The 22,768-nt window shown below is 36.3% G+C and overlaps 1 protein-coding gene across 2 annotated transcripts in view; it reads left to right on the top strand.

Moving 5' to 3' along the window:
- Positions 1-22,768, top strand: part of LOC145255631 (uncharacterized) — a 165,614-nt gene that overhangs the window by 99,699 nt on the left and 43,147 nt on the right. For both annotated transcript variants that reach the window (XM_080114158.1, XM_080114159.1), the window contains exons 3-4: positions 1,749-1,956; positions 8,140-8,252. In XM_080114158.1, the coding sequence (XP_079970284.1) occupies positions 1,749-1,956; positions 8,140-8,252 (321 nt within the window). The remainder of the gene's footprint in view (positions 1-1,748; positions 1,957-8,139; positions 8,253-22,768) is intronic.

The raw sequence follows: 22,768 nt of genomic DNA on the forward strand, positions 1-22,768 counted from the left end.
GTCACCGGCGACTAAACTGGTTCCCCCACCAGACTTGGTGAGGAGGGTGGCTAGTCTCCCTGAAGGATTAAAAACAAGATCTTCCAAAGGGCGAATGAACCCTTTTTCGGAGTCAACGACCAACTAGCACTGTGTGTGTGTTTGTGTATGTATGTGTGTGTTGGGGTGGAGAGGGCTCTCGTAAGCCGTGGTGAAGGCAACCTTTCTAGGAGAAGCAAATCTCTGATTTAAAAAACCATAAAGCGGGAGACCAGTACCTGCATTAAGCTGGTCTGCAGTTTAACTTGTTGCTGGCTATCTTGCTCTTGCTTGTTGCTGGATCTCAACATTTTGAACCGAGAGAGAGAGACTTAGCTGTCGTACAAAGCTAAGACTCTGTATCATCTGTCTACAGATACTCCCTCAGGCATTTGTCTATTAAAATGGTCCTGTGGCGATGAAAGTCATTTTTGAGCTTATGGACTTTAAGTGTCTGAGAGTGGCACTCGTCTGACAAGACGTTGCAATCATCATCATATATAAAGAAAAGTAATATCAGTGAAATGCAGGAATTTTGAACAGCTGTTTATATGTACGTGCAGTATCTTGCATTAGATTAAGTTGTGGTTTGGCTTGGCATTGCACATGTACACTAATTGCCTAAGCTTATAACTGCACGGGAGTTAGAACACAACTGCACAGACTCAAAATGAATATACGCCAACAAAGTTTCACCAGAAGCAACCTACCGAGATGGATCTTCAGGATGCTGTACCGAAGTGGCACTAACCCTAAGTGGGCTGGGCTGGCTTTTCATGTGAGTATGAAATTTACAAGCGGTCTTCAGTCACATTTATATCCTAGTCAAGGGCGTTAGATATTTAGTTATTGCATGGAGGTGTCTACATCTTTCTGCATACAGCGCCTGGTATTTTCAAAATGGTCACTCTTCTAGTACTTACCAAGCTCATTGTGACTTCAGTGATCTAATGATGTTACATATTTGGTGCGGTTATTCAAAATGCATTTATCCATGTTAACATGTACTTTCATCGCTAGTACCAATATATACACACACTGACAAGGAAGTAAAAATCACAACACAGTTGATCTACAAAATGCACTGAAAGGAACTGACGCAAGTGAGAAAATTAAAAATTTTAAAAATATTGTTAAACCCTTTTTTTTTTTTTTTTTTTTCTTTTGATTTTATGTTTTTCTAATTTTATATTTTGTTTTTTGGTTTAATTTAAAAAAAATTTTTAATTTCTTATAATTAAAGAAATTTTTTAAAATTAAAAAATGTAAATTTTATTTTCTTGATTTAATTTGCTTAATTTTAATTTTTTAAATTTTTAATTTTAATAAAAAAGTTTTTTAATTGTTTTTTAATTTTTATTTTGCTTTTTTTTTATTTTCACTCTTTTAATTTTATTATTTTTCTTGATTTAATTTGCTTAATTTTAATTTTTTAAATTTTTAATTTTAATAAAAAAGTTCTTTAATTGTTTTTTAATTTTTATTTTGCTTTTTTTTATTTTCACTCTTCTAATTTTATTATTTTTCTTGATTTAATTTGCTTAATTTTAATTTTTTTAATTTTAATTTTTTAAATTTTTTTAATAAATTTTTAATTTTAATTAAAAAAAATTTTTAATTGTTTAATTTTATTTTTTATTTTAATTTTTTATTTTTATTTTCTTTTTAATTGTCACCGTTTTCATTTTATTATTTTCTAATTTTATTTTATTTATTTTTTTTTTCTGTAGGAAAATGGTATTACTGGCGAGACCTACACTTACGATCAAGTGATCATGAAAACGTTAAAAACTGCAAGTGCTTTAACGAAATCTGGTTACAAAGCTGGAGACACGATTGCCATTTTCCTTCCAAATTGTCCAGAATACTTAATTGTCATCTTAGCAGCTTCAGCTCTTGGAATCTCTGTAACTACGGTCAATTCCAATTACACATCGAGTAAGTATGCGACTCTGTTGTGGAGGCGTTTACATGTTGCAGGGTAGGGATGGGGGACGAAACCAATTTCATAAAATTGGTTTTTATGTAATCACTAAAACTGAAACCGATTTGCCAAAATAGGCACATTAGGAACGTACCTATCGCTAGACATCAGATTTCTTATGTTACTTAGCACCTCGTCTCCTTTTCTGATGAGAAGCATTAGGCTTCGAAATACCTTATTCCTAATGATGTATTTTCCTTATTAAATCCATGATTACATTCATATGCATCAGTATATATTTTTGTTTTGTCGATTTTTCCTCTATCCTTTTGTATGTATGCATATATATGTCTATATCTATATGTTACATGATTTGCTTTTTGTGTCCTTATTTATTACTTATTTATTTATTTGTTCTTATTAAACGTTTCTTTTACGTTTACTTTTTATAAGGTACTTTTAAGTGTCTATGTGTTCTTACATATATGTTCTTACTTATGTGGGTGTGTGTATGCTCTTAGTTCTTGCCTTGAAAGGTCTCAACGTTTTTTTTTTTTTTTTTTTTTTTTTTTACAAAGGCATCACCACATTATCAAGGCCCAGAGGCCACTCAAGGATAAGGGTTAAAGAGTGTACAGTAGAAATTGGTCAATATAGTAATCATTAGTAATGAAAATTTGGTAAATTTAATAACTTATATGGAACGGCTCATCAAGAACTTATTTACTTTAGACTTGAACACAACCATATTGTAGTCAGCCGGAAAGCAGGAAAACGGAAGACAATTCCACAGGCGTGCAGTTCTAAGAAAGAAGCTTTGTTCATGGAATCTACGTTTAGGTTTAGGCACAGATAAAGAGTGGGGGAAATTATTGATAGTGTTTACAGCTAGACGAGTGTTTCTTGTGAAAGTTTGGCGAGGGGGGACCAAAGATTGAAGCTCAGTTGAACACTTTCCATGAAAATAACGATACATCAGAGACAAACTCGCAACATCTCTTCTGTGAGATAGAGGTTGCAAGGAGGAGAAAAGGACATCTCCTACGAGGCTACGAAGTCTATTTTGAACTCTATCAAGGCAGGACAAGTCCTTTCTAGCAGCTCCTGCCCAGATGTGGCAACAGTATTCCATCCTTGGACGTACCTGGCTCTTATATAGGTAGAGAATAGCATCAGCAGTGAGATATCTACTGGATCGATAGAAAGATCCCACCATTTTTCCAGCGGCCTTGGCAACAGATTTGATATACGTGTTCCATTTAAGATCAGGAGTAATGGTCAAGCCCAGAAGCTTGTCAAAACTTGAGGCCTCCTGAAGACGAGAGCCATTCATTTCAATTGATGACAAATGTGGATTAGAATGTTGATGATGTAAAGAGAGAAGCTTGGTTTTAGATGCATTAAAAGTAACCAGCCACTCCTTTCCCCATTGTACTACGTGCTCAAGATCAGAGGAGAGAGAATTGGAGAGAACTTGGTCGTTTACTGTCTTAGATGTGGTACCATAAATGGTAGTGTCGTCAGCATAAATGTCTACAAATGATGTAAGGATATGATTTGGAAGATCATTAATGTAGATCAGGAAAAGAGTTGGGCCCAGGATGGATCCCTGAGGGACACCGGCATTAATACTGTGAGCTTCTGATTTTTGCCCCTCAACTACTACTCTTATGAACCTATCAGAAAGTGTACGTGCAAATAACGTCATGCGTACATACCTGCTTGCCTTGTCCAGCGGATGATATCTTGTCGCTGGTCTCCATCTCATGGGGAGTGGTACTTACTGCTGCAGATGCATCGGTAACACAAGGTGAATCTGAAGCTTCAATTCTTTTATTAAAGGCAAGCCTATCATGTTGAAACCTGGTTGTCGCATCTGCATTCTCTGCAGCCACAAAACCAACTCTCAGTCCATGTGGTCGTCAACTGGAAGCCTATGACCACAATTCCCGTTACCCCTAATTTCCAGTGTACGTCACCCCTAATTTCCGGTGCATCTAACCTAGGTCATTAAAGGTAACTGAGTCTGATGGGTATCGAATCCAACCTTTTGTGACCCCACTAAACTCACTGATGGGAATCGAAAATATACTTACATAACTTACTATTTCTCCAAACTACCTAGATAGCATTTAAGCTGGGATTCCCAATACTATATATATATAATATATATATATATATATATATATATATATATATATATATATAAGCAAAAATGTGTGTGGACACTAGAAACAGTTTTGATTGGCTAATCTAATCAAAACTCCTAATAAACGATGATTCTAATGGTCTTAATTTTAGCATCAAATGAAAGACAATAATTTATTAATCTTGGGGGGGGGTTAATTTTTTTCTAAGTGACCATTTACAAAAATAAAATTATACGAAACTACCCCCAAAAGACATTGCATGTACGAAACTTGCCATTAACATCCAAATCTTACGCCAAATGAACCGCCATGTTGCTATGGCAACACACAAAGAAATATTATTTTTAATTTTGAACTTCTCTTGTATTTATTTTTGAATTTTTTTAAAGACTGACTTTTTTTTTTTTTTAATGAAAAAACTTCTCTTGTATTTATTATTGTATAACATTTTTGAATTTTTTAAAAACTGACTTTTTTTTTTTTTTTTTTTAATGAAAAAACGAGGTATTTTTTCTGCAATTACATTACCAACTATATTAGAACTTTCCATCACACTTTCACTTACAGAAAAAATAAACTTTATATTATTTAAAATAATTTTTTAAAAATATATTAAAGTAAAAGTTGTTGTTTATTATTGGCATTTCTCACGTACTTAATCAAACATCATTAAAAAAAAAAAAAAAAAAAAACCATATCCATACATGATATTCCCCAAATACTTGTCTTTGTTTATTTGAACTTTTTAACAAATTTTTGCATACATGAAAAAACGGGTTTGTATTAGTGTACACATAGATTCGATAAAGTTATCAAAAAACAAATATATAACAAATAAATATTATCAAAGGCAAGATAAGTTACTTTTCTACCCAACTGGATATGTTTATAGTGTTTATATTTAATGTAAGATGTTTATTCAGCTCGAAAAACATACAGTGTTTACCGATGCAATGGAAAATTCAAAATGGCTACCAACTCTTCCTCGGAGACGGTAAGTTTGGGAAAAGGAGTTATAAATAAAAAAGTCAAAATACTGTTAAAAACCCACCGAATATATGTCAGGTAACATATATTGAGCTAGTTCTAACAGTATTTTGTCTGTTTTTTTATTTATAACTCATTTTCCCAAACTTACCGTCTCAAAGAGAGTCGACTGCCATTTTGAATTTTCCGATACATCGGTAAACACTGTATGTTTTTCGAGCTGAATAAACATGTTACATTGAATATAAACACTAAAAACATATCCAGTTAGGTAGAAAAGTAACTTATCTTGCCTTTGATAACATTTATTTGTTATATATTTGTTTTGTGACAACTTTTTCGAATCTATGTGTACAGTAAGACAAACCCGAAAAAACACTTTACTAATCTTTTTAAACATGAAATTATAACATTTCTTTTAAGAAAATAATTTATTTGGAATTATTACTTCCGACATCGATTTTTCTTATGAAGCGATTATAGTTATTTCCCCTGATTAGTTTTTTTTTTTTTTTTTTTTTTTTTTTTTTTTTTTTTTTTTTTAAATCTCCCCAAATACATTCATTTGATAATCGCAAGAGGTTTCCAGCGTGGAAAAATAATTTCTTGTAGACAGAAAGGTGTTCTGCTTTATTTTTAAATATTCGATCCTCTTGCATAATTTGACTCGAATTCTCGGGATTTCCCGTCAAGCATGGATCGGGCGAGACCGGCAATCAACGGTTTAAGCCGAGCGTTGTTTACAGACGCTTTAAATACAAACAAACCGGAAAAAATACAAATGTAAATAATCAAAAATAACAAAAAAAAACATATACAGGATTGATATAATCTTTTAAACACAATAAAAAAAAGTAATCTAAAATTTTAAAAATTATGATTAGCCGGCGTTCAAAACCATGCCCCCCCCCCCCACCGAAACACGAAACAGCCATTAAATTGCCTGTACCTAAAGTAATAAAATTCCAAACATAATAAAAAAAAAAAAAAAAAAAGTATCGAATACATAATAAAAGTGAAGATATGATGTTAAGGGGGGGGGGTGAGCTGGTAAGAAGGAATTTCTTAAATAGTTTGATAGGACTTAAGTAAAAGAACTGTACCAAAAAGAGGGAAAAAAACTTCCGACTGAGGCAATCATGTTTTCTTTAGAGAAAAATGTCTTTTAACAAAAGGAGATAACATTTGTTATATTAGTTTCAATGATGTCATAATTTTGTTCCAATAAATATCTGATGTGACAAAAGGTTATTTGGGGGGGGGGATTTAGCGAGGTTAAGAGGCGTGTGACATCAATGTTAATGATTTTACGTTAAGGAGACTGAGTCGAAACAGCGTGTTGTTTATTCGTGGTACTGCGTCCTGAACTGAACTGAATGGAAATCTAACTCAAGTGATTTGGACTTCGCGTGCAGTGCAGTGCCTTTTATATGCTTCTGTGTGGCTCCCAGCAAAGACTGTTAGAAAAAGATTTTAGAAAGTGTTCTCTTCGAGTGTTGATTGGACAGAAAATGGACACTCTGTCACGTGGTATTGCCTTGCCTTACTTCCGCGTGAAGAGGCACAGTTTACTTTTTACTTCTATAGAATTTGCGTGAGTGGATACGACAAACCTACGCGTAATTGAAATGTTATTTATCCATCCATTTTAATGTATGGCAAATGCACGCGTAACTAGAATGTTATTTATTTATTTATTTATTTATTTATTTTAATATTTGTGGCGTATCATTACAAAGGGACTGATTTGCCTTGTTACCGCTGTTGGTAGCACTCTGCAGAAAATTTGGAAGTACTTTAGCTGACTATAACTAATTTTATTTTTTAAATATAATAAGTTTATTATATTTAAAAAAAAAAAAAAATTAAAATATACTTTAAGTAAAATTTAAAAAATGAATGTTTTTTTGTTTTTTTACAAAGGAGTCACCACTTATCAAGGCCCGGAGGCCACTCGGGGATACGGGTTAATGGGTATATATTAGTTATTGGATTATAGCGAAGTAATTATAAGTAGTGGAGATTTTGTAAATTGGATTACTTGGAGGGACGGTTCTTCAAGAATTTGTTTACGTTGGGCTTGAAGACAATCGGATTGTAGTCAGCTGGAAAGCAAGCAAACGGGACAGAGTTCCACAGGCGTGCAGTTCTAAGAAAGAAGCTTTGTTCATGGAATCTACATTTAGATTTAGGCACAGATAAAGAGTGTGGGAAAATTATTGATAGTGGTTTTAGCTAGACGAGTGTTTTTTGTGAAAGTTTGGGACCATAGATTGAAGCTCAGACGAGCACTTGCCATGAAAATAACGATAAAGCAGAGACAGGCTCGCAACATCTCTTCTGTGGGAATGTTTAAAATAATGAGAAGGAAAATGATTTCTTTTTATATATAATAAACTAAATAAAATTAACGTAAAAGAAAATGCATTTGTCCAAAAACTAATTTCATGTATATAATAAACTAAATAAAATAAGAACATATTTAATCTAAAGAAAAATTAAATAAATGTAAAAAAGAATGAATGTTTAAATAAAAAAATCAATGAATGTTTGTACAAAAATATGAATTCTTTTTTGCATAAAATAAACTAAAAATAAAATTAACTTAATGAAAAAGAAAATATGCATTTATCCGAAAATAATTAAATTTCACAATTAAACATGGATCCAGTAGATATTTCCGCAAAAAGTATTTTTCGTTCGGCACTGTCTTCAGATTAGGTTCCATTTAGTGCGGTCCACTTCAAAGCAGGAAGTCGTTTGTTTGCATAAATATGCGCTTACACCGATTTTATTTATTTATTATTATTATATTGATTTATTATTTGTGTTACTTTTGTTTGTTTGTTTGTTTGTCAAATGTTGGCATTGTCATGCAAAGAGATCATTTGTAGATTCTTCACATTAATTTTAATATTGGAATATTTTTTTTTTTTTAAATATACTAAAGATTTGATAGGAGTCTATTAATTTTAGAACCGTTACGTGGTTACGAGTTTTTCTTCGTTTTTAGTACAGACCTTAAAATTTTTCGTCTTGTTGCACTTTTCTTTTTCATAGTGGAGCTTGCCCGTCAATTAGTGGACTCCAAGTCTTCTGCGATCGTCACGACTCCAGATTTGGCCCCATTGGTCAAAGAATCTTTGGCTTCAAGCAGTGAAATAACCATAAAAGTAAGTGTACCTCAGTTCCTTTCTTTCTGATGATGTCTCCATCTTTGGCTGTTCCTGTGTTCCGGGTGGTCACTTAGTGCTTGCTTGTAAAAAGGTTGCTGCCCTGAAGAAGGCCGCAGATGTTGACGAGTTTCGTTCCGTCAGATTATTATCATGCATTGAAGGTAATCTTCCAGCGTTGGTCATCAGAATTGTATAAGTAAGGAGCAAAGATCATTTCATTTTTAAGCAAGAAAAATATAACTTTTGAATTGAAAGCCATGTTTAATTTCAGAAGAGTTTTTCATGGAGTAGAACCGACATAACATTGGTGTTGAAAATTCGGATCTTATTTCGAAGTGAGGAGGCTGTTTTTCTCCAAATTGGTTTTAAGATGTTGACGGCTTTGCTTATCCAGCACTTGATGTCCTCATCTGTTCCTCCATCCCTGCTGACGATATCGCCCAGGTACACAAACTTATCAACCTCTGTATCAATAACTTACTCAGAAAAAAAAAAAAAAACGTCTTCCTTGAGGGCCAGTTGATCTTGTCTCATCTTTTTCACTAGCAGTATTACATCTATCCGAATAGAGACCAGTTTCCTTGTGAATTTTGTCAAGGACTATTTCTCTGGAGGCACATATTGGGTCATGTATTATGAAACTACGGACATAGCTGTTGTATACTTAACCTCGATCTGCTGGACCTAATTTTTTTTATTTTATAGAAATCGCTCCAGACAAGGCATGAAACCACTTGATGTAAGGAGCTAAAAACAAAAATTGAATAAAACTACTTAAATATCGAAAACTAGCCAATGATAAGTGTTAGACAACCCAGAAAACAGACATTTTTCCCTCTTTGTCAGAAACACCGCTCATGGAATGTGAGAACTAAAGGACAAAATAATCCCCCCCCCCCCGATGTCTTTTTAGAAAGAATTCTGACTAGAAAAATATCGGGGAAACCAATGCCAAGAATAGAATCTTTGGATTCATATAGTATGATGATAATGACCTTGTTGCTGCCCTGTAATCTGTATGCGTATGTTGCACACAGTCCGAACAACCTATCTCATCACTAGGCACAACACTAGAAATAAATTATACAGATAACATGAACTTCATAGATAAAGAAATAAAGTCACTACCCATAGAAACCATGAGAAATGTGACATTTTTTGCAGATGAGGTTAAACAAAGTTCATCAATGTGGACATACAGGTGAAAAGGAGACAGAAAAAAAATTAATGTCTACCTTTCTTCTCAAGTAATACTTTCTTCAAAACAGATTTGCAGAGTGTGAAGGGAAAAAGTTTAATTTTTATTTTAAAGTCTTCAATATACAGACTTTGTTAATTCTTTGCAGATTAAACTAAAAGTCAGTCTGGCTTTGGCATTTAGCCTTGTCCCTGCGCCCGTCTCCATCTCTTGGCCTTGTCCCTGCGCCCGTCTCCATCTCTTGGCCTTGTCCCTGCGCCCGTCTCCATCTCTTGGCCTTGTCCCTGCGCCCGTCTCCATCTCTTGGCCTTGTCCCCGGGGACCGTCTCCGTCTCTTGGCCTTGTCCCCGGGGACCGTCTCCGTCTCTTGGCCTTGTCCCCGGGGACCGTCTCTGTCTCTTGGCCTTGTCCCCGGGGACCGTCTCTGTCTCTTGGCCTTGTCCCCGGGGACCGTCTCTGTCTCTTGGCCTTGTCCCCGGGGACCGTCTCTGTCTCTTGGCCTTGTTTCCAAGTTGGTCCCTGTCTTTTTGCCTTGTCCTCAGGCTCATCTCCAGCTCATAATCGTCTGACTCCTTCCAGAAACATCGACTTCAACTCTGCGACGCTGCTCCAAAATCCCTATAATTTGGAGTTATCAGGTTCAGCAGATTGCGGTTAAGTTTACAACAACTGTTCATAATTCAATGATACATGCAACTGAATGCCGAGCTCTATCCCTAATTTTCTTTTTGATGTAAAAGAATGACAGGGCTATGATTTGGTGGATTTATGATATGCCTCTTGCTTACACGTTTAGTTTTAACTCCTTGAAGATGATAAGACTGTAGTCAACACTGACTATTAAATTCAATAGATATGCAAACTACTGAAACACAGCTTTTTGTTTTTTTTACATAATTTTTTGAATGGTTTGTGTACACTTGTACAGTATAATTATCATAAATTATTTACGTCTCACGAGAAACTATTAATAACCATTTAAAAAGTGATTAAATGAATTAGGAGGCATTAAACTTGGTGAATGCGAATGTAATTTGCGTCTTACCACTATTCAACGCACATCTGAGAAGGAAAAGATGAAGATGTTGCTACTGTACTAATCTGTCACTGAGGCTGAAGATGCCATGACTGTGGTCTGCTCTGCTTGTGGTGGTACAGACAGGCTGAATGAAGCTCTGGCTTGATAAATAGATGCGCACACGTCTTAGTTGAAAGCGAAGGAAAAGGCAGGCCGAAATAGACATGAGGTGACCTGGTCAAAAATGACCTCAAGCAATGGCACATCGGGATCAAAAAAGAAGCAAGGGCTTCCCATCTGTGAAACACGTTACCATGGGACTACTTCACTGCAAAGTATATATAAAACTAATCAGAATTGCAGGAAAATTTAATTAGAAGTTAAAGGTTAGTTAGTTTTAACACTTCTATTTTGTCATCCATGTACCTAGGCAACATTGGATAGATAAATACTTGATATTTCAACTTTATTATTTCAATTTCCACCTATCAGGAATATATCATTTGCAGAGCACGTGCCAACACCTGGTAGCAATACTGGATGTGGGTGTGTATAAAAAAAAATAAAAAAAAAAAAAAAAAATAAAAAAAAAACGCAATTTTCCACATAAGGCTAGAGTATAAAGAACAGTAGAAAATTCCATTAAAAGTTAAAAACTACAGTTAGGGCTATGTTTTCAGGATAGTAAAAAAAAAAAACATCTGTGGAACACATTACCACGGGACTGCCTCCCTGCAGACTACAACATGGTCGTCTTCAAATCCAATGTCAAAGAATACTCGTCATAAACCGTCCCCATAGGTGTTCAAATTTTGTTTATTTATGTTGGGAACATATCATCTGCATAGCATGTGCCAACACTTAATAGTGATATTGGATGTGGGTGTGTCAAAATTGTGTTAAAAACGGTATTTTCCACGTAAGGTTAGAGTAAACGGAAAAGTCGAAAATTCCGTTAGAAGTTAAAGACTAGAGTTAGGGTTATGTGTCGTGATGATGTCACATACAGGAATAATTTTACATTCATGAAACATATTAGCACAGAACTGCTTCCCTGCAGGCTATAACATGGTTGTCATTAAATCCAATGTCAACAAATCTTTGAGCTGCCCCACTAGTAATGCAAGCTTGGATCATTCCATCAGTGTTTCTAAGTCCTCTTGTATGATTCTTCATCTTTTGATCGGAAATCGCTACATCTCATTAATCTTTATTCTTGAATGGCCTTTGTCCTTGATAAGCAGTGATCTTTGAGTAAAACAAATTTAAAAAAAACAATGATAGAATTTAATCAGAGAATTCACTTCGTACCGCTATAGCCAACATACAAATTGCCTGTAATGTTGAAAAGATGAAGACGTTGCTACTGCACTAACCTGATGGATAGACAGCTGTGCTTGAACCCTGAAATGGCACTGATATTGTGGAGAAAAAATATGTTGTGGAGAAAAAGCTACCCACAAAAAGGGCAGCGCACCTGTTTGGTGTGTCGGACACAAGTATCATGGAAAGAAAAAGATGTAAAAAACTTATGCTTGTAGCTGGATTTTTATTATATGCGTCCTTCATTTGCATACGAGGGGAATAGCTGCTTTACAAGGGACGAATTTGGAGGGGGGTAGTTAAGGGTTTAACAGCTGAGAGAAGACAGTTGAGATTTATTGATGTTGTAATGCGTATAACGTGGCTGTTATGCTTAAACCGTGTTTGTTACAGTTCAAACCTCTCTCGCACCCCCCCCCCACGCCGTCTGACATGGGACAAACAAAAATAAATGAATTCAACTGGTCATTTCTTTCTTTTTTAACACAAGTCGTTCATTAATGCTTTTCTTTCTCCCCGTCTTGACACCAGCTGAAAAGAAAGTCAATTTCATGTAGCTGTCCAACTACGGAAGAAAGAGAGATGAATAAAGACCTGGTCAGAGATAGTACAATTTTGAAGTCAATTTCACGTAGCTTTCTAACTAGGCCAGCAATATAAAACTAACATTAAACCGGATATGATGATTATAATAGTAAAAAGAGCGTTAATACCCGTTTAAAAGTCATTAAATGAATTATCAAACATAAATGTACGTAATTTAGTTGGGGGGGGGGGGTGCGCGCGCAATAGGAAATATATTGATAATAAAGAATTAAACATCCAGTGTAGCAGCAAGTCCTGGGAACATCAACCTGAATGAACAGTTAGAAATGACTTATATACCATACATTATGACCACGTAATCCCTACAGCCACCTACCTTGAAAATGCTGCTGTCAAGCCTAACAGTTATATGGAATAAGTCAGAGAAAATGGCAATCTTGGCTGAAGTGAGTGTCCCTAATGATGGAGGTCTGAACAGAGCTGAAAGGACGAAACAGGCCAAATATCAAGGTCTCGTGTATGATATGAAAAGAAACTGGAATCTTAGAGGTATATCAATCACATCAGTTATTATAGGTGCCATAGGGCTTATGAAGAAGAACCTGAAGTCCTACCTAACTAATATTCCTGGTGAACCAAGTGCAAAAAGATCCAGACAATTGCACTTAAGGGAACAGCAAGGATACTAAAGAGCTCTCGGTTGGTTTCGATAAAAGCAAGGGAATGTTAGCATTTGGACTGGTGCATCTGCTACTAGTCTCTCACTCCTGGACAGGGTTCAAAAGAGAGTTGCCAACCTGATAGGTCCTGAACTGTCATCTAAGCTTCAGCCTCTGTCCCATCGACGAAATGTTGCATCCCTCTGCCTGTTCTACAAGTACTTTAATGGTGAATGCTCTGATGAACTACAAGCACTTGTACCCTCTCGACGTAAATACCCCCGACAAGCAGTTAAATCCCACCTCTACACAGTAGAGATCCCTAGGTGTAAGAAAGCCTTCTACCCTCCAATAGTTTCTTCCGAAGAACTGCTAGACTTTGGAACTCCCTTCCGGGATTCTGCTTTCCCAACTGTACTGACATGCAGAAGTTCAAGTGTAATGTGAACAAACATCTTGTTGCTCAACTCCCTTCATAATATCCAACTTATGTCCCCGATATTTCAAAGTGGCCCTGTGCCTTGTTTGGAGTGAAAATTGAATAAAAAAAAATATGCTTAAATTTATGCAGATCTTGCATTTATTATAGAGCCAATTCTATATTCATAATTATATTGTACCCAATATATAGCCGTAATTTCATAAGTTTTTAAAAAAATATCACTTGAATGCCATCAGCTAGAATTTAAACTAATACATATAGCTCTCCAGTATTCTTTGTTACTTTCTGAGCTAAGTCTATACGCATATCAAAATTTTCTAAATAACACTGTTGAAGGTGCAAATGTAAATTTGAACATATGTAGAAGTAACACATTTAGTTGACTTATGCCTGCCAAGCTCCAAATCTTTTTCTATTTTGACCCCTAGCAACTATTTTTATCATTTAAAAACCATCAAATTTTTTCCACATGTCCAAATCTCTTCAATATCAAGTTACAATTCTATCGAACAAAAATTGACAGAGTAGTTTGGTAGGGACTATTTTGAAGACACAGACCAGGTCACTTATATATATACTAGCGGGGGTACCCAGCGTTTCCCGGGTGCTTGGAGGTGTGTGTGTCGGGAGGATAGATCAAAACAAAATGGAAACTAAATAATAAGCAAAGTAATAACCCTGTTTGAATATTTAAAAAAAAAAAAAAAAAAAACTAAAACAAAAAAAAAGAAACGGTGAAAAAAAGTTTTGGAAGGAAGGTAGGCTCGAACCCGAAGCCTTGAGGTTAATTGTCTGATGACTTAGCATGATGCCATGAAGGTAGGGATTTGAGAACAGCTGAAAATAAATGTTTAAAAACGCAGGTGGCTGAATGTCAACCTATTTTTCTAGGTCAAATATCACGCCATCCTAATAGTAGTAGTAGTAGAGAAAACAAATTTTTTTGTAAGATAAAAGTCGCTGAAATAAAAGATATTTACGACATCGTTTCGTAAATCGTATATATTATAATCTAAGGAGTATATAAAAAGTTCTAAGACATAGTAAACCCCTGGAGAACTCCCACTAGAAAAACCTTTGCCGGACATGCAGAAAAAATGCACACACACACGCCCTAACACAATAACATACATTTTGCCATTTATATATATACTAGCAAAAGTACTCGTCGTTGACTGGGTTCAAAAACAGCCTACAGAAAATGGACTCTGATTTATGAACGTACTAGCGGGGGGTACCCGGCGTTGCCCGGGTGTTTCGAGGTGTGTGTGCTCAGGCGGGGAGTGTTAATCATAACATAAGAATAAGCGAATAAATATTTAAAAAAAAAAAAAAAAAACTAACGTAAGGCAAACAGACGATGTTAAATGTAAAAATGGAGAAAACAAAAAAAAGAAAACGTGAAACAGAAAAACAAACATTAAAACTTCGTTAAAAAATCTTAAAAATACCCCCCCCAAAAAAAAACATGTGTAAAATGGCTTTAATAACCCTGTTTCAATATTAAAATTTAAAAAATCGAAAAAAAAGACATCTCACACCATGATTCGAACCCAAAACCTTTAGATAACGAGGCAGCGCTCTAAGCAACTGAGCTAAGACAACGTCGACGAAATTGTCGGTTTTTCAAATATTTAAAGTAAATCATGTTCCGACGTCATATGACGCATGCGTAGAAGCGAACTTGTCATGAGAGGACGGTTTTTGCTGACCCCCTCCCTGTAGAAAACTGATGATTTTAGGGTGGAGAAATTAATGTTTTTGGCCAATTTTTCGATTTTTGTCGGGTGAAGGTTGGAACTTTAAAATGATACCGATCTCATGAAAATCCGTGACCCATGTCGAAAGTTTTTGCGAAACATACAAACACACAAACATACATGCACACATTTTCGCTTTTATATATATAGACTAGCGGGGGGGGGGTACCCGGCGTTGCCCGAATGTTTGGAGGTGTGTGTGGTCGGTGGGGATGAAAACCTAAGAATAAGCGAAATAAAAAAAGAAAACAGAAAAACAAACGTTAAAACATCTGAAAAATAAAGCGGGGGGGGGGTACCCGGGCGGTGGGTGGGGAGGTAATCAAAACATAAGTAAAAAACACAAAAAAAAACTAACGTAAGGCAAACGAACGATGTTAAATGTAAAAATCTGAAAAACAAAAAAGAAAACAGAAAAACAAACGTTAAAACTTCTGAAAAATACCCCCCCCCCCCCAAAAAAAACACGTGAAAAATGGCTTAAATAAGCCTGTTTGAATATTAAAATTTGAAAAATCGGTGGGTACCGGGTGTTTTTGGGTGTGTTGGGGATGAGGGGGGGGTGTTAATGTAAAACCTAAGAATAAGCGAAGTAAAAGAAAAGAAAACGAACCTTACGTGAAAAATGGCTTAAATAACCCTGCTTTAATATTAAAATTTTAAAAATAAAAAAAAAGACATCTCACACCACGATTCGAACCCATAACGTTTAGATAATGATCCAACGCTCTAACCAACTGAGCTAACGTGACGTACATGAAATTGTCAGTTCTTCAAATATTTAAACTAAATCAGGTTATGACTTCGTCTGATGCATGCGTAAAACCGATCTCGTCATGAGAGTAAGGTTTTTGCTGACCCCCCCCCCTGTAGAAAAGTGTTGATTTCAGGGTGAAAAATTAACGTTTTTGACCAATTTTTCGATATTTGTCGAGCGAAGGATGGGGCTTTCATATGAGACCAAGTTTGTCAATTTTTGTTCAGTCTGTCAAGTTTTTAGCAGACACACAAACATACATACATACATTTTCGCTTTTATATTTATAGACTAGCGGGGGTACCCGGCGTTGCCCGAGTGTTTGGGGGGGGTGTATATATAGGAGAGGGTGACCCTGTTTTAATATCATAAAAAAAACACGATGTTAAGAAAAATGGGAAAAACCAAAACAAAGCAAAACAGCGAACAAACATTAAAAAAAAAGGAAAAAAAAAGGTGTAAAAGAGGAAAAAAAAGTTTTGGTAGAAAGACAGGCTCGAACCCGAAGCATCGAGGCTAAGGCGGAAAAAAAAGCTTGACACGTTACCCCTACGCCTAAGAGACATACACTTAATAACGGATAAAATTAAAGCTTTAAAAACACTTGCAGGTGGTTTAAACTAACGTCAACGTTTTCTAGGTCAAACATTACGTCATTGTCGTAGTAGCAGGAGCAGAGAAAATGAAGGAACGATTTTTTCGGTACCCCTCCCTGTACAAAACTGATGATTTTAGGGTGAAGGAATTAATGTTTTTGGCCAATGTTTTGATATTTGTCGGGCGAAGGTTGGAACTTTAAAATGATACCTATCTGGCGAAAATCCGTGACCTGTGTCGAAAGTTTTTGCGAGACATACACACACACATACATACATATATACACATTTTCGCTTATATATATATATATAGAGATTGTATAAATGTTGGATTGTCAGCCATTCGTATAGTGATGTCGTTGTATAGGTCTTTAGTTACTGCTTTTAGTTTTGGAGCGGCGTATTATGTCTATGATTTTGTCGGTTTTTAAATCCTTCAGCTTTTAAGGGATCTTTGAGATTGGGGGCGTGTGGTGATCTTATCTTGAGTATTTTTTTTACGTTTTGAATTTATTTATTTCGATTTATATAACTTATGGTAACAAAAATTTTAAAAATTAAAGTAAAAAAAATTAAATGAATAAATAAAAAATAGACTTTAACACACGCTTTCCTTGTCCTTCCGTCTCTAACAGACAAATCAAGTCAAACTAACTAACTAAATAAATAAAAACTAAAATAAAATGAAACAAATTAATAAATTATATAAGGAAAAAAAAAGAGCCTCTTTAACAAAATTACTCCTGATGACGATCATTGATCGAAAGCGCTAGAGAAAAATGGCTGACAAAAATCACTCGATTACTTAATAAAATATTTACCGATGGAAACTAAAAGAAATGCTCGGCAGTCGAGAAAAATCAGCAGAAAAATAAATATAAAACCCTGTTGTATTTAACCAAACTTGCTTCGATAGCAACTTGTTGCTAAAATATGTGCACACACACACATATATATATATATAATTCTCACATTGTGTGTGCTAAATTGTATACTAGGTCAGTTTACCAAACCATTTTTGTTGTTCCAGTTTTCCCTTAAATAAAAATTGACACCTATTTTATTGAGGAGATCTTGGAAGATGGTAATCTCTTTTTCAATATCCTATTTCTGTCAGATGCTGCCAGAAAACTCGAGTTGCATTCTTCATCTTGACTTTCCGCTTAATCAACCAACCACGTCATCTCTCCATCAAAAATCTAAACTTTTATCACTTGAATCATCTGATAAAATCATCTTACCTCTCGCGCGATGACCGTCTTTCAGCTGAATGAATTAGATTTCCTTTTCTTTTTTTTGGGGGGGGGGGGAGGGGCATGGAGCGTCCTACCGAATACTAGACATGCAACTACTATCTCATACATTACAACTGAGAGATCTTTTTATAAGATATTAACTGTCTCTTTGAATACAATTGTTTGTATCTCATTTGCACTTGGTTCATCGGGTATATTTTCCAGGTACTTCTTTAAATTCTTTTTCATGAGTTCACTGGCTCCTATAATTACTTAAGATTTAAGTTTCTTTTATGTCGTACTTAAGATCTTAGTATTTTGTTATCTTTTCCCTCTTAGTTCTTTTTAACCCAGCATCGTTGAAGACACTAACTTCTAAGGTTGCTTCTTTCTCCTTCTTGTCCCAATGATGAACTTATGGGGGCTATTATGACCAAGGAAAATAGCTATCAAGAAGACTAGGGAGCTGATGATGGTATCATCTCTACTATTATATAAAAGTCACTGTGTGTGCGCGCGCTTTTCCCCATAGGTTACTGAGCCTATCTTTTGCAAATTTCACACAAAGGTAATTTATATGTCAATTTCAAAAAACCGTCTAACACATGCCAGCTTGCAAAACTAATGTTAAACCAAATATGATGATAAGCTTTTTGTGGACTTCCAAAGAACAGGACTGGGAAGTCTAAGATCGGACAAGCAACTGAGGGAGCTGAGGACACTCACAATAAAAAAAAATTGTTGCGATTGAGAGGAAAAAAAAAAAAATATTGCAAGCAGGTAATGTGAGTTTAAAGAACGGATTACTTTGCTGTATCAAAATTATTTTTTTTTTTTCTTTTACTCCAAACAAGATATATTGCCACTTGGAATGTAAGGGACCACTACTTCGGATTGTATCTAATAGGGGACCGTGGGGAGGTGAGCAGCGAGATGCCTGTTCTCATTACACTTAAATATCTGCAAGTTAGTACAGTCAGGGAAACAGGGAGAGCATTCCAATATCTGGCAGTCCAAAAAAAGAAACCATCACAGTAAAAGGCTTTCCAGCATCTAGGGACCTCAACAGTGAAGGGGTGGGATTTTGCTGCTTGTCGGATTATGTATGTACGTTGAGAGAGCAGAAGTGCTACGAATTCATCAGAGCATATTCCACTAAAGTGTTTGTAAAACAGGCACAGATGTGACATTGCGGCAATGGGACAGGGGTTGGAGCTCTGCTGACAGTGTGGAACCTATTTGATTTGAGATTCTTTTTGGACCAAGATTGAGGGATTATTGGTAGATGGACCAGCCCAGATGTGGCAACAATATTCCATACTTGAGTGAATTATGGCGTTGTAAAAAAATATAGGATGCTTTCTGGTGTCAGTAATTTTCTAGCAGGGTAGATAGAACCCACCTTCTTTGCAGCAGTCTTGGCAATATCCTCGATGTGTTTATTCCAATTCAGGTTGCCTGTGCATTTATGCCGAGAAGATAGAAAGATAGGCTCTCAGGTAGGGTGTTATTTGTTATGGCAGTCCATGGTTGAGAAGGTGTTATTATAGTTGGTAAAGGAAAGAAGCTTCGTTTTAGTAGCATTAAATGTTATCATCTATTTTTTTTTATTTTTTTTTTAAATTTTTACTCATGTTCATCTCAAACTGGCTTTCTCCGAAGGAGGAAATTCCATGGGAGTATGAAATTACCAAATGGTCTGCAGCCTCATGTATATTTGTAGCCAGATGGTAGACTGAGCAACGCGGAATAACCTTGCTTGCTGGGTTAGGAAGTAGTTAGCGTCTGAGTGGTCCTTTTGACACAAATTGAGTGGACTTTACATTGTTGGATGTAAATGATGATGATGATGATGATGATGGAAAGAAGAAATCTGTTTCAACAGATAATCAAAATGACTCCCCCCCACACACACACACACCCACACCCACAAGCTGGATAACTGAAGGATCTAATCATAAAATGTTTTCAGGCGGTGAAGATTGGCACTTAAGTTTTATTTAAGAGACCATCAGAAAACCAAGTCAAGTAGATAAATAGTTAAGTGGATTTTAATTATTTGATTTACCATGAAATAACTTTGGAAAAGGGGGTCAATTATGATGACTGATTTACTTATCCTACCTTATACAGGGGGCCTTTGAAAAAATCATCCCACAAGTAATAGAAAAAAGGTAGACTTACCGGGAGTGGGGGTGAAGACAATGGTGCCCTCCCTGCTTTAGTGATAATAAGTGTAAGTCGTGTTTAGTTTCAGAACAGTTTCCGATGGTTCCTTGTTCTACACAAGTCCTGAGAGGTGACTGGTTTGCAGTAGACAGTTCACGAGTTGGAATCCACAGAGCAAAAGATTCTTCCCATGTTGAGACGGAGAAAACATATGCGAAATTGCTACAGAAAGATTTAATATTTATGGAGCAATTCTGGTTTCTGATTGGTTGGTAGCAGAACGTGAATTAATTTGATGCGTCAGTTCCTAGCAGTATCGTTTATAAATAGAATCTCCCGATTATGCAGGATCATACCCCCCATTATAATTGGGGATAGTCTCCTAGCGGCTTTGGCTGCAGGGAGACAGGGTAGTAGTACATGTCAAGGATCCGTCCTTGACACTCAGCCCGACAGGTGAAGAGCCGGGAACCGCCCCAACACCTGTCAGACTGAGGTACACCGCCTGGGTAATGCCCAGGAGGTCCACCCTCCCAGGCCTTGCTGCCGGGCTTTCCGGTGGGGCAAGTTTATTGCTTGTTGCCTGAGGCGCCCCAACTGAGGAATTCCGACGGGGTTACTCAGGCAATTTTTGCAATTGCAGGAGTTCCCCTCCTTTAGGGGAGCCTGCTTTAGATCCCTACTTTCCTGGCCTTGTGCCAAATGTTGCTGATGTGGGCAGCAATTTAAATAACTACCCCCCCCATTATAATCCAAAATATTGTAACGGGTATGGATTGAGAGAGAAGAAGAAATGGAGAAAGTCCTTCAAAACTTGAGAAATAGAATCCTTTTGGAGATTGGCTTATGGAGAATAGTGAAATAAAGTTCTCTTGATCAGGGGGGCAGGGTTAAGCCTACCTGGTTCTGAATATAATGAAAGGCTACAATAGCCACGAGAACACCTCTGCCCAACTGCCGGAGACCCAGACCTTAGGGAGAAAACACACTTGGGTCTCACTCTGCTCCAAACCGCTGAGTCCACACTGTGAACAGACAGGCTCCTCAAACTTAGGGTTGGTCGCCTCGACTTTACTAACAAAAGCCACCAGACCCCGAATATTTGTATCTGGAGTCAGAAACGGTCAAAAATTGTAACCAGTACTGAATAATTATCTTGTTCTTTTATACAACAAGCCGAGTTTTCGAGCTGTCTTTCTTCTCTTTCTTTGTTTTTAAACGACCTCAACTTTCTAGTGACCTTGAAGACAAAAGCTGAACGGATTGCGCACTCTCAGAACAATGTGAGGAGAGTGGCAACTTACGTGACCGAATCATCTTATTAACCAGGACCCTCGCCAAAGTGACAGCATAGTTACAGCGGCCATCCAAGACCAAAGCAGACAAACCACGTAGCATCACTCGCTGGACGTCATTGGGAGGTGGGGGCACATATCCCCATGAGGGGAGATGATGACGCTAAGGTTTTGCAAGGAGGTGTTGACGTCCTCCTACATACAGGGCCTGGAATTCTCAAACTGGTCATCCATTTTAGTAATGACCAGGCTCAACGTTGCTTAACTTCGGTGATCTAACAGGAACCGGTGTGTCAACGTGATTATGCTGTATATTAGGTTACTACTTGGGAGCATGTTTAGGGGAGATGAGCAAGATGTCAATTTACATTACATTTAAACTTCTGCATGTCAATACAGTCAGGGAAACAGGTAACAAGGAGGGAATTCCAAAGTCTAGCTCTGTTAATTTAGTAGCTCATGCTGATTATGTATGCACTTTTATGTCCATAGCTAAACTCTTCAGAAATCAAGTAATTGAAGGTCACTGATCAATGTTTGCTTGTAACTCTGTAATATATTTGCCACTGACGGTGAAATAACCACGCCTTTTTTTCGCCAAATGTGTCCACCCACCGATATTGTATCTCTGAAACCGTTGGGCGTAAGTGGTTCTGTGACCACTGAAGATATCCGGAATTGCCACATTATGGGGGGTCAATAGTACATTATGATGTCCTAAAACGAATGGTTTTCAAGATATTTGCAATAAACTAATTCCTCCATTGTACATCATTCTGATCTTTGTTATATTACTTATGTACATTATCCATGTTTTTCAGTTTAATTTTATGGACTTCGACACTTTGCGCCTCACTACAACCACAAAACACCATACAATAAAATAATTTGATGTTATTATGGTGGAGGGTTAGACTTGTTGGGTCTTTTTTATGCTATGTTTAAAAACAACTGGTGGGTGGTCGTACTTTGCTAAAAAGGGGCACATGTCAGTGTTACCAAGCAAACATTGATTAATGACCTTCAATTAGTTGATTTCTGAAGAGTTTAGCTCTGGACATAAAAGTACATACATAAGCAGCATGAGCTACTAAATTAATAGATCTCATGATAAATAAAGAGCTAAATTCAAATTTATAGCATTCTATGATTTGGTAACAATTTTTAAACAAAAAAGCTTTTACACTTTTCTAAAATTAAACACTGGTAGGCCAAGCTATTTGCTCCAACAATACCCGGCGGGGGAAAAAAATATAGGATATAATTTCTATTCATCAAATTAGTTTCATTCAACCCCCACCCCGCTCTTCTTGTCTTCCCCTATCTTTTTTTTTCTTCGTTTTCACCCCTCCCCTTTTTCTTCCTTTCTTTTCTTCCCCTCTCTTTCTTCTCTTTTTACAGGCTTTTCTATTCCCCTCGACCCCTTTTAAAAGTACATACATAACCAGCGTGATCGACTCTAGGATATTAAATATTTTAAATACTGAGCTTCACTTATGTTTTTTGGAAAGTGAT

This window comes from Euprymna scolopes, chromosome 31 (assembly GCF_053919585.1).
Source record: "Euprymna scolopes isolate OS-2025 chromosome 31, ASM5391958v1, whole genome shotgun sequence".
NCBI classification, from domain to species: domain Eukaryota; kingdom Metazoa; phylum Mollusca; class Cephalopoda; order Sepiida; family Sepiolidae; genus Euprymna; species Euprymna scolopes.